Source organism: Filicampus tigris, chromosome 3 (assembly GCF_054856515.1).
Source record: "Filicampus tigris isolate MCC_2025a chromosome 3, RoL_Ftig_1.0, whole genome shotgun sequence".
NCBI classification, from domain to species: Eukaryota; Metazoa; Chordata; class Actinopteri; order Syngnathiformes; family Syngnathidae; genus Filicampus; species Filicampus tigris.
The window spans coordinates 12,952,023-12,965,086 of record NC_141219.1 but is presented as its reverse complement, the minus strand read 5'-3'; the positions used below and the strand labels follow the sequence as shown (position 1 = coordinate 12,965,086).

Genomic DNA, 13,064 nt, shown 5'->3' with positions numbered 1-13,064 from the left:
TGTTTTATTATTATTATTTTTTTCTTTCTTTGGCTGCGTGTCAAGAGTGTGGCACCTGCGTGTGACGTGGTACCAGTTAAATCCGTTCTCGACGCCGTTTGGCTGAATCCGATTGACTGGGACCACGTGGGTTGGCTAAATATGCAGATAGGAACTTTGTGATGTTTAGGCGATGCCATGTTTGCATCACACGTGTTTGCATTATATATATATATATATATATATATATATATATATATATATATATATACAATAGTGATATTGACTAAAAGAACAAGAACACAATTTAATTTATTTGTAGTTAATTGCAATTGTTCTCCTGCTAGCCATTTGTCTGGTGAAGATGCAAGGTGGTGAAGGAAGCAAAAAAAAAAAAAAGTCTAAGTGGAGAGATGGGAGAGCAGGAGAACTCATTAAAAGAAGTGGGGAGGAACATGCCCATATGATGTGTGTCTTAGTGTAGCTGGTGGGGAAAGAACTGTTAGGATTGTGTTGTATCCATGCATTGGTTCTTGATCTCGTTGTTCCAACATATATGTGCTATGTGAGCATGAATGGCTCATGTATGCATTGAGCGCATGCTTGTCTGTGTTAGCGAATCAAGTCTGAAACCATCTGTCTGCTTGTTAGATGGGAATTGCTGTGACTTTATTTGAAGTCGGGGATCCTGCAGATGGTTATCAACTATTATCTTTGGGAGTTAGGGACACGTACACTCATGCATGTGCACACTGTGATATTTATCACCATGTTATGACATTTTGTGCACATTCGTGTATGAACACGACAACCAGCAAATTACTGCTTATCTCTGGACCCTTCCAAACATTATGTGTAGAGAATGATTTGTAATGAATTTTCACTGAAATAAAGTTATGCTAGTATATTGATCCGCTGGAGGAATTTCTGGAATAAAGCCAAAAAAAGGGAGATGAGGATGTTATTTCAACGCTTCACAATTCACTCACTTAATTTTAAAGGCCTAAATACGTTAGAAAAACTGGGTACAAGTAGGTTTCTGGAGAAAATGTGACAACATTGATTTAGTTCTTTGGGACACATTCTGGTCATCTGCAATCACACATTTCTCGATAATTGTTTCAAGGCAGATGTATACTTAGAGGTGGTCTGTGAAGGCGTATGATCGACTTTCTGTCACCAAATTGCCACTCCGCTTCTCCATGACACTCCTGCCGAGCCAGCCTGCCCAGATTGTCGGAGACCGGGCTGTCAAAATGGCAAACACGCAGTCAACCTTGTGTTGATACAAAAGTCAAAATCCGCTGGCATTTGCCGGATCTCCAATGTCTATGAAAATGGAGGCCTAAATGTTATAAGTTTGTTTTGGGGATAGAGTGGGGTTCAACCCGTGATAAGTTTGTCCGCGAGGGTGCGATAGGATTAGGAAGTAGATTGTAAACATGTTATGAATGAAGACACTTACTGGAGGTACAAAAATGACATTTTTTTTTTTTTTTTTCTCCATTCCATAGCTCCTCAAATGTCAGTGTTAGAAAATGGCGCAGTTTTCTTTTTTTCCCTCTGGTCACATATCACATTTGCGCAGGCACTTGTTGCTAGCCAGAATTTACCAATGGGCCAATGAATAAAAAATTGGCCCGTGCCAGTTCCCTTCCACAAGGCTGTTTGGAAAGCAAATTAAGAGGCTGAGCCCCCGCAGGAACACTGAGGAAAATCTAAACACATCACATCAAGGAATATGAAAGTTTATATATACACATGAGTCTGGCAAATGAATCCCTGACCTATGTTGCATATAAAGTACACATTAAAAAGGGGGAAAAAAAACGTATCCTTGATTGTCACAAACAAAAATCACTACAGCTATACTGTATTGAGTAACATAACATGAGAGGTGATGTGGAATGTGGTGTGTGTTTCAGTGATCCAGTGCGGAGCTCCCCCTCAAGTACAAAATGGGGAAGTAGAAGGAACGGACCATTTGTGGGGCTCAAGTGTTAGCTACAGTTGTTTCCATGGTTATCAGTTGTCCTTGCCGGCCGTATTGACCTGCGAGGGAAATGGAACGTGGACTGGAGATGTGCCGCAATGTCTGCGTAAGTCAGCTGGCTTTCACTCATATTATTTGTCAAACAACAATGCACATTATATTGCCTTTAAAATCGAACTTGACCTCTTTGGTGTGTCCAGCCGTGTTGTGTGGTGATCCAGGCTCTCCTGGAGGCGGATTCCGGGAAGGGAGTATCTTTACTTACCGGTCAGTGGTAAACTATATTGATGACGACTATTTCCTTGTTTTATGTTCATTACTGTTGGAGGCTATTCATTGGGACAGTGTATAAAGCACAAAGGCCAACTGGGCTTTTATATGGCTGTAAGACTAGAAGGTGTTGCAGCTCTCATCAAAATGGGTTCTTGAGTTTCGAAGTGTAATAAGAGGAGCAGGATGGAACAACTTAACACTTAAAGTGATGTATAGGGGAGGTTGTATGATGGATTTTGTTATTGCTCATCTCATTTGTGTTGTGGGGTTGTTTTTTTTTCCTCCATAGGTCAGAGGTCAGATTCTACTGCCAAACCCCCTACTTGTTGGTCGGCTCCGCCTCCAGGGTGTGTCAGGCAGATGGCATTTGGAGTGGACAACAACCGGCGTGTATCGGTAACGACACTCATCACATATTGACAAGGAAATAGGTGTTGCCCAAATTTTTGTGTATTAAGAATCACTGCAGTTTGGTGTAATTTTAGGACTGTTTATCGTATACTATAGCTATTACGGTGTAAAATCAAACCACAAAAATGCTCTCTGGAAGTTTATTTCATACATTTCAAAGCTCTCATATACAAAATGTTAAAACAAATTTTAAGTGTGTTTTTTTTTTTGGCAGGTGGGATTAGGAAAAAGTTTGATCAATAATTGTTACTGGAATCATTTGAACTAGAACAGTTACTGGAATCTTAAGAAATCCCATTATTGTTGATAGCTTGTGAAACATTTTAGGATTTGTATTCCTGAGTCATGCAAGCTTAAGACCTTATCTCACCGGCAGATAAAGTTTTCATGTAATGTTATCAAAGAAAGCAAGCTTTTTAGTTTCCTTTTAAGACATTTCAATTTTTTTATACATGTTCACCAACAGTACAAAAAGAACGTTTACCTGCATAATGTAACAAGGTTAAAGCTGCCTCATAGCTATTGCAATTTGTATGCCATTCCTGGCTGCAAATATTAGTAAGCATCCTCTAAAGGTGAATGTCAAAATTGAGTGTTTATGTGTGTGTGTTTGTCTAGACCCTGCATTTAACAGCTGTCGTGACCCAGGAACACCAGCTTTTGGTATTCCAGTCCAAGCTTTGGGCCTTCAGGTCAGAGATGACAGTCTACTGTCTTTGGAATATTACTTACTCAATAACTAATTTACACGGAATTGAACATACAGTAGAAGTCCATTTCATAGCGTGTACTGACTATACACAGAGAAAAACATGACAAGATTTTGGTTAGTGATCAATTTGTTCCCCCCCTTCATCAGGTTGGAAGTAAGATTTCATTTAGGTGCCGTAAGAACTACCACATCCTTGGTTCCACCACAAGAACGTGTTTGGAAAACCTCACCTGGAGTGGAACACAACCCGAATGTATTGGTGAGTTGCTGGTATGGTTTAGAAAAATCCTGTTTTTAAATATAAAAAGCAGAAAAATGAGTGTCAACGATAACCCTTTGTCTCTCATCCATTACTCAGCCCACTCATGCCGACAGCCCGAGACCCCTAGTAATGTGGACATTCGCTCGATGGACCTGCCAACATTGGGATATACACTCATCTACACCTGTCAAGACGGTTTCTATCTGGCTGGAGGATCAGAACACCGAACATGTAAAAATGACGGGAGATGGTCGGGAAAACCGCCTCTGTGTAAAGGTATTCAAATGGCCACATCGAATGTATCGCTTATTATAAATAAACAATATCGCCCCAAAACGTTAACCTTATTAACAGTACAACTTTAAAATGGCCTTAGTGTTACACTGGCTTGTAAGTTGCAATAAAGAAAAACATTGTTTTCTGTCATTTTCATAATGGCCCCAATCACACGCTTTAGTGGTCTATAATATTGGTGGACAAGCAAGGACACCTCTCATAGTGTGTTTTGGGCATAGTTGCTAATGTTACAGTTTAAGATGTCTGCAGCACATCAGACAGATTTTTTTTTCTAGTGACTTGGTAATACCTATTTGTAAAAATCTGTAGCTGGAGCCAGGGATTTAAAAAAAAAAAAAAAGCTTGTAAGTTGTACTTCTCCTCTAAATGACCTTGGGATGAAGAAGCCGGTATTTTTTAAATGGCCAATAAATAAAAGCTTTAACTTTGTGACAAGAATGTCCATGGAAGATAAAAGGGAGATGTTCAACTTTATTGCCTTGATTTAAGCATAATTCAGACCCATATAAAATAAATATTACAGTAAATGCCACAATATTGAATCCAAGCAAAAGGTACAGTTATGGCAAAACCACATAACTGTTTTTACTGACCAGTTTTCCTGAAACTGTACCACTGCAAAAGAATGTGTGATGTTGTCATACACAAGAAGTTGCTCTGTACTTTCATTCCCTTTCGTAAAGAAAACTCCCCTGATGACAAATGCCACTGCAAATTGACAAGGCAATCATTCACAAACATAATTTTCACAGTTATTAATGATTTTACTCTCTTCCCGCGACACACATGGGATTGCTTTCACCCCAAATCAACTCACCAAAATTGTGTTTACATTGCAGTCGGACTTAAAGTCAATCCCAAAGGCAGAGGAGAGACAGAGATCCAGAAGAACAAAATCCGAGGTATTGACGGCCACGCTGTTCAACAGAGCATAAAATGTGTTCGTTGTACTTACAGTATGTTATGTGTTCCTATTGCTAGAGTGTTGGTTCCAGTTTGTTTATAGTACAGCATACACATAAACTGAACAAGAAGAGAGCTGCTGTGCACATTTCATAGGCTGACGGTGATTGTTCCTGTATACATAAAAAAAAAAAAAAAAAAAAAAACTTCAGGTGCAAGAGTAAGCAACAGATTCTCATTTTCAAATAAAGTTTTTGTGATCCATATATGCACCTGGAGGAAGACAGAGAGTAGACTTGGACCCATAGAAGAAAGAATTGTTTGGTTTACTGAAGGGACCCGAATGCAATTCTCAGCGGTTTTGAATTTGCAGTGTTTTTGATTGATGATTGGGATTCGTGCAGTGGTGGATTGGATTGGTGACTTAGCATTGTTAATGTTAACAGAAAAAAACAGGACAAGCACTTTGAGAATAATTAAAGTTAAAATAAAATGTATTTTTCTAACAGGGAGTAATTGAATAAGATTCCATACAACAATCAAACTGTATCAATATTTGTTGCCTTACAAATATGAGAATGTTCAACTCAACTAAACTGTATCATCTACATGACATAGATGGATAGAGAGATAGGTAGATAGATCGAGATGAAACTAACAGAAGTCTGGTTTCTCCCTCCCAGTTCCAGTGGATGTATTCTCCCCTAACTCAGAGTGGAGAGGTTTCTATGAATATCTGGGCAAGAGACAGGCCACCACATTTACAGTGACTGGGTTCAATGCTAGCAGTGGAAGGGTTAATGTCACCTTACTGGAATCCAGTGGAATCTCAATCAGACTATCAGGTAACCAAAAGAAATTGCCATTCGTTCTTCCTGCGTGCTTTGGCCAAAAGAGTAAAAATTCTGTTCATTTAGGACGCCTATAGTTAAGAGACCACATGAACACATGAGCCCAAATAGACAGTGTGATGTTCATACCATATCTGAATTGAATCAAAATGAAAATACATTTGGTCTTACGCAACCCCTTGGAAAACCATTGTTTTCATTGCAGAGATTTAAAAGAAAATGATATCACTTTAGTTTACAAATGTGTTAAATCCATCATGAAGCGTAAGAGGGGATGTTCAAGGTGTTAATGCTTAAGAGATCCCACATTGATTCACACACATTATCCGCACTTGATTGATGGTAGGTTTTGACATAAGTGCAATGGCTATCATGTTATGTGGATCAGATACAGCTTCTCATTTTAAAAGATAGGGACTTTTAAAATGTATTTTTTTTGACTGGACTGTCACAAACATTCAACATGTTCAAATTGAAATAATACCTACAGTCATAAATTGCCAGAGTCCTACCAACTGATTTTTTATTTTTTTTTAAAGGGGAAGTCAATCCAAACAATTTTTTTTCAAGAATATGTTCTATGCAGGCCCACTAGTTGAAACAAGGGATTCTGATAAATAATCCATTTGTGGAATATGAGATAAGCAGCAAAATCCACCCATTTTTAGCCATCTCTGGGGGCGGCCACTTTATCACTAAAATGACATCACAGTTGCTCAGGTAACAACCAATTACAGCTCACCTGTTTTCTGATGCTGAGCTGTGATTGTTCGTGACCTGAGCCCTGAGCATTTGTGATGTCATTTTCAGTCAACAGAAGTACACAAAATGGCTGGCCCCTTAGATGGCTAAAAAGGGGTGGATTTTGCTGCTTAAGTCGTATTCCACGAACGCAATATTAATCAGAATGCCGTGTTTCAACTAGTGGGCCTGCTGAGAACATATTCTTGGGAAAAATATCTTTGGGTTGATTCCCCCTTTAAGGCATTCAAGTCAAAAGTGATATTACGCTTTGAGCAACTCTACATAAAATGACATTACATTAAATGACATTATCCAACATATCGTTGAAATTGATCCCCTGTTCACTATTGCAGACACGAGACTACAGTTTTTTGTTTTCAGGCAGCCCTATTAAACAGTGTGTGTTGGCACACAAAAGTTGAGCAGCGTTCATAGACACTAAACGTCTCTCGTTCCCAGACAGTTTGTCAGGTGCTTAGATGGGATACGAGCGTTGAAAATGTCAAACTGTCTCCTTTGCCCTGTTTGTCAGTCAACTTTTGTGTTTGCCCACCACCTTGTCTTCCTGGTTGACAACCTTCCTGGAAATCATTCAACCTGGCGTTCACATCACAACTACCCCACTTTATATGCAAATATGCTTGCACGCGCCAAATTTTCAGTGATGTTTGATGCCATGAAAAGACATTATAAAATCAGCTCAAATTTCACCCAACTAAGTACCGGAACAACAATTGACTTTATAATTTACAACAAGAGTTGTTAACAGCCGTTGCATCTTGAACAGCACCTCTTTATCTGTCTATTCTAAAGGTACTTACAAGTCTGAGGAGAACCAGCTTCTACTGAAGGTCTATCAAGTCAAAGGGCCAACAGAGCACTACTACAGCAAGTTTAAGAATGACAACTGGGCAATGGATGGATATGTAAGACTAAACTCTTCTCACTAACTAACTGGAGTAGTAGTTTATTCATCAAGGCCATTGACTGACGATCAGTCCAGGGTTAGTCCACCATTCGGCTGGAGTAGGCTCCATTCACACATGATTGTGTGACTACATAACTGTCTCCTTCATGGGGTCTTCACAAAGTGCACAAAAATTCCTCTGTCTGTCACATTATGCGAACTAGTTCCAATGGCATACAATGAATCCTAATTATCTTCTCTAAGGAAGAGTTCTATGGTTTACTAAAAAGTTATTGTTATCATCTTTGTGAACGCAAGAACAAGTAATTCCTCAATCTTAACCTGTGAAAATGTTACTTCTAAATCTTTTCCTTGTTGTTTATACCATGTGAAAGAACTTGTTGAACTGTATTTGCTCATCCCTTTTTGTTAGCTAATTTTTCACCATGAGTAAGTAATTAACTAAGTAATGGACAGGTAAAATATGTTCCCCCACATGAGGCTTTTAGAGGTTAACTCTTTTTCCCCAGACAACTAAAAGTGAAACATTACTACTCACCTCTTGCCTGTCCAATCAAATTTTATTAAGGCTGGATCATGATGTTTTATTCTGGTTCATTCAGTCCAGTAAAAGTGTGCTATAGGGATTTTATTGAGTAATGCAGTGGAGGTAAAAAAAAAAAAAAAAAAAAAAGTCATTGCAAGTGCATGCACCACGTTGCACCTTAAATATATATTAGCTGGATAGAAACAAATATTGTTCATGCCATATTATTATTTCATGTTGTAACTCTCACAACGCAATGTGAATTTATCGCTGTGCATTGCAGTTTAATGCATTTTATGACACAATATGATGTAATGAAGACTACATGAGGAAACATTCACCCTCCAGAATGTATAATGACTCCATTATTGCCGCAGTCGGTTTCCTGATGAAAGTGTGTTTGTATGTACTGTATACGTTTATGTTTTGTACAGCTGTTACTTGTGATCACACCATAATGCCAACACTCATTGATGTTCTTGCTTCAGGTGACTGCAGAATCCGACCAGAAAACATTTGTCTACCAAGGGCATATTCACAGTAAAGACTTTGGTAAATTCCATCTGACAAGGCAAGGTACGATAACATGCTCCCGTTGATTTAAATTTTCAAACATGCAACATAGACAATACATTGTTGTATTATAAAAAATAAAGCGCTGAGTTAACCGGCAATTTATACAGTACGTGTCTATGATGTTAGGCCCTGTAACCATGGCGATAGACCCATCCAACCCCTATACGAACAGCAGCTCTGTGGCAGCAGCCATCTTGGTTCCTTTCTTTGCCCTCATCCTGTCGGGATTCGCCTTCTACCTCTACAAGCACAGGTAGGCAACATGCGCAGTGTGAACGTCGCGAAGTAGAGAAGTTGAGAAAACACTGAATCTTCAAATTGGACTCTTGTTTAATCCAATAATGAAATGATTAGTAGAGGGCAATGGAAATAAAAGTAAACAACATTCAATTGGTATCAGTCACATCGCCTCTCATGTATGAATATAACAGAATGCAAGCCTGACAATTTGAAATGCACAACAGCAGTTACTTTGACTCCATTATCACTTCTCCTCAGTGCACTACTATTCCCTAATTTGTTTTGTCTAATTCAAGGAGTAATTTCATACATTTCCTGGAAATTAGCTCATTCTCTACCATATTACAAACACCTCTGTGCAGCGATCTCTTTAGACTGCTAAATAACTGTGTGCATACATCTTTGTCCGAGCCTGCCATGTGGAATGAATATTGTATAGGCGCTCTCAGTATAAGCACTGAAAAAAACTGTAGAAAATCAACCAGTCATATTAACATGCACTGTATCTACAAGGGCTTGATCACATGGAAATTAACTTGTATTATTGTAACTGATTGTCAATGTTTCAAATTATAATTTAACCTACTGTCATGCTACATTCTCTTATACAGGCGGTCCTCGAATCACTACGACGTTTCGACTTTCCGACGCCCGTGCCTCCTCCTCCATTTTGTCCCCAGCACCATAGTGACTACGTTTACATGCAGTCAATATTCGGGTTAAAGTCAAATTCGACGATTTCTGAAACATTCTGAATATCCCGTTTACATGATTGAGCGGACAGAGTGGCTCCGGCATTTGAATAGCCCAGTGTGTACGGCGACACACGGCGTCATGACTCAAACGGATATAATTTCCGCTTGTTACTTTCAACTGTCAATAAAACACTTGGTATTCCTTTCACTCACCACATGAATGAAGCCGGCGGTTTCCTCCTCACTCCAAAAGTGTGCTTTTGTGCTTCGTCTCTGAGCTTGTTTGCCTCTACTTGTGTATTTGCGATGGGTTTCGCGCCAAACAACGTACTTCTGCATACAAGCACTTCCTGTACTACAAAGACCAGCATTCCTTGCGGTTGAGCATGCGCAGATGGTCTCGATCGTGTCTGTTTGCGCGATGGCAGTATCTTTGCCTTTTTCGCCCTCCTCTCCTCTTTCACCATCCAGCAGTAATGCTAAGTACAGCATCTTATGCTTTTTATTTTAATGTACATTCATTTTTTTACACAAAGTATTTTGACGTCAATTTCGACTTTAACGGTGAAATCCGTCATACGCGGAAATTTATGTTACATTACCAGTGTGGGAACGGAACTCGTTCGTAAAATGAGGACCCCCTGTATTATTTTCATCTTGTATTTTTAGGAAACAATCAGACTTTTTTTCCACTCTTTTGAGACTGAGGTTGTTAAGTGTGATTGCACTGTTTGTTGCATTTCATGTCTGGGATCATCTTGCAAACGAGATGTTGCATCTCAAGGGGTAAATCCTACATCCATAAAACAATGTTCAAAAACAATTATTGCTAATGCAGTAGGTGGCAGCATGTTTGTCTTTCATTTTCATTGCAACAAGAAATGCTGCCTGCACTTTACATTCTATAACAATTATTTCTTCAACATAAAAAAATAATTTATAAAGTTAAATGTATTGCGTTAAATACAACTGAACTGTACATGAAAACATATATGTAAAGACAAAACATACTGTATATAAAGCAGATACAGTTTTCTAGCTTAGTTTGTAGCATAAGGTAACCTCACATTCACTGTAATGAAAAATGGAAGCCACGGTTCAAATCTCCCGTCCCAATACGTCCTCCCTCTTTCCAATTAAAAAAACAAAACTGTAAGATGCGCAGTTTGAACATTTTATTCAGTCTTCCGTGTTTCCGTGTGCCACAAGAGGGAGCCCGCGTACCACTAGTTGTACTTACGCCACACTTTTGAGAATTAGTGGCGTAACGTAACCTGTTTTCGTGTTTTGTCGTGCCATGTTCTTGGATGTACGGTATATTTTAAAGCTGATGGTTGTATGCAGGACATTGTCGGCTGACACAGATGACAATGAAAGACCAAAAGACACCTGGGGGCCTGGCGGCAGGTAAGACTGGCGCCTGTCATTGACGTGGTTTCCAATGGCAACTAGAGCTCCTCCCGCCGCCACATCCTCCGCCAACTTCACCATTGCTTGTTTGCAGTTTGTAGATTGATTCCATGCTTCGGAGTATGGCTGCACAATGCATTAAAATAAGTGATATATGATGCAATAAATTTAAAGTACATTTTAATAAATAAAATAAAATCTACGCATGTTATATTGGGCTAACATTGATGGCCATGAAAATATATATTTTCTTTGAAGCAACTAAAGCTGTGCAGCCCTACTGTGTCTAAATAGCAATCATTTGAAGCGAGGAAAAGCAAATTATATTCTGGCTTTGATTTCATTGTCATTTCTCTGTCAGCATGAAAGAATATATGTCATCACGAACAAATATAGCTATACCTGTTTAGGACTCAAGCAAGTAGTTGCTCTTTTTGTTTGTTTGTTTGTTTTCATTTGCATTTTTTCCTCTTTACATTCCACTTGCTAACAGAAAACTAAACTTGTTCTATTTTCATGTATTTATTTGAATTCGTTATATATGTGAACTGCTTTTGGCTTTGGAAAACCCTTTCGCTGTCTGGATCATCAGTCATTTCAGTTAAAGACTTTGGATCCGTTTCACAAAGCAGTTTTAGTGTTAACCCTGAGGCCGCTAACCCTGAAATGAGGGGAAACTCTGTTTTTGGTTTCAAAAAGGGAGGTAACTCAAACCAGAGAAAGGGGTAACGTAACGCTAGTCAGCTTCAGAGAGAGAAGTAACTTAAGCATACTTAACAGACTCTGTGAACCTAACCTGGTCAGGAGCAGGTTTATCACAATGAACGTCGAGTTTCTCTCCCTCTTTCAGAGCCACACACTCAATTTCAGTTCCTTATTCATTCAGTTCGCAGGTGAGTTTTGCCGTAGCCTAGTTCTGCCGTCTGTCATTAAAAAAAAAAAAAAAAAAAAAAAATGGAGTCAGTATATGAGCACTGAAAAAAGTTTCTGTTGAATTTACTCCATTTTAGTTCTTCAATGATTGCACGAAATATAATCATCTGGTTCCAGATTCGTTTTTTAAGTAGGCTATTCATCTACTTACTAAATCTATCTGGATCCAGATGTTTTTATTTTCTGCAACCACTTGACAAAATAAAAGTGAGTAAATTTAACACACCATTTTTTTCAGTGAAGTGGACACAAAACACGGAATGTCCTTTTGATAATGATCCCGTGGATGATGATGCAGCATTGCTACGCAGAGTATCAAATATTCGTCGGGAGATGAGACCGCTCAGTGATTTTTAATTTTTTTTTAGCATTTCCAGAAAATTATCTTTTTGAGCAGTACCGTTTCATGTAACAGTCCATCATCTACATACACTGAAATAATTTCTGTTGAATTTACTCCATTTTAATTGTTCGTGGTATCACAAAATACAATCGTATGAATCCAGATAGCTTTATAAAGTAAACTATACATCAGGGGAGCCTACACTTTTTCAGCCTGAGAGCTACGTACGACATGAAGTCAAAATGATCTACCACCTACTAAAAATGCAAAACACATTATTTATAAATATATTGAGAATTATTTTTATATGTACGGTTTATGCTGGTGTACCTTGCATGACTGCACCAACCTATATAGCACAATCCAACAAAAAAATGTTTTGTAATTACCTTACTCTGATGACTTGCACTGAATGGAATCAGCCAGGGACGCCGGACAGTAGCTACTGATAGCCAGCCTCAAGCAGATTTGCAGCAACAACAATCCGCCCATTCGCTCCATTCGGCGCGTATAAAATAAGTCAACTTTTTTGCACGCTATGCTAATGCTAACAAAATTGCTGGCCGCCGAGTGAACAGGACGCTGTGTGGCTGTGTGTGACTTAGTATGCCCGATGCCGATTGGCTGCCGTGAGGCAAAATGGCAAAAAAGTTGAGTTGTTTTATACGAGCCAAATGGGCGGATTTCCGGTGCTTCGCTCCGCGGCCCACCACTCCAAACGCATCATTCGCGCCGCCCCGCACGCAACCGCGCCCGCCCGTGTGAACTACATTGACTCCAATACAAACGCGCCGCCAGAAACGCTCCCGACGCAGCACGAACGTAGCAATACAGTAGTGAGGACGGATGATAGGATGGCGATCTACCCACAATGCCTTTGCGATCGACGTAATGGGCACCCCTGCTATACATCCACTTAACAAATGTATCTGGATCCCGATTATTTTATTTTGTGCAACCACCTGACGAAATATAACCACATGAATGA

The 13,064-nt window shown here is 39.2% G+C and overlaps 1 protein-coding gene across 1 annotated transcript in view; it reads left to right on the top strand.

Moving 5' to 3' along the window:
• The window catches only part of LOC147149956 (CUB and sushi domain-containing protein 1-like), a 434,959-nt gene that overhangs the window by 408,552 nt on the left and 13,343 nt on the right, over positions 1–13,064 (top strand). Inside the window, exons 64-75 of the mRNA XM_086024950.1 lie at positions 1,905–2,078; positions 2,173–2,239; positions 2,535–2,641; positions 3,275–3,348; positions 3,516–3,627; positions 3,727–3,906; positions 4,767–4,829; positions 5,514–5,675; positions 7,239–7,351; positions 8,368–8,455; positions 8,582–8,708; positions 10,735–10,797. Of these exons, the coding sequence (XP_085881076.1) occupies positions 1,905–2,078; positions 2,173–2,239; positions 2,535–2,641; positions 3,275–3,348; positions 3,516–3,627; positions 3,727–3,906; positions 4,767–4,829; positions 5,514–5,675; positions 7,239–7,351; positions 8,368–8,455; positions 8,582–8,708; positions 10,735–10,797 (1,330 nt within the window). The remainder of the gene's footprint in view (positions 1–1,904; positions 2,079–2,172; positions 2,240–2,534; positions 2,642–3,274; positions 3,349–3,515; positions 3,628–3,726; positions 3,907–4,766; positions 4,830–5,513; positions 5,676–7,238; positions 7,352–8,367; positions 8,456–8,581; positions 8,709–10,734; positions 10,798–13,064) is intronic.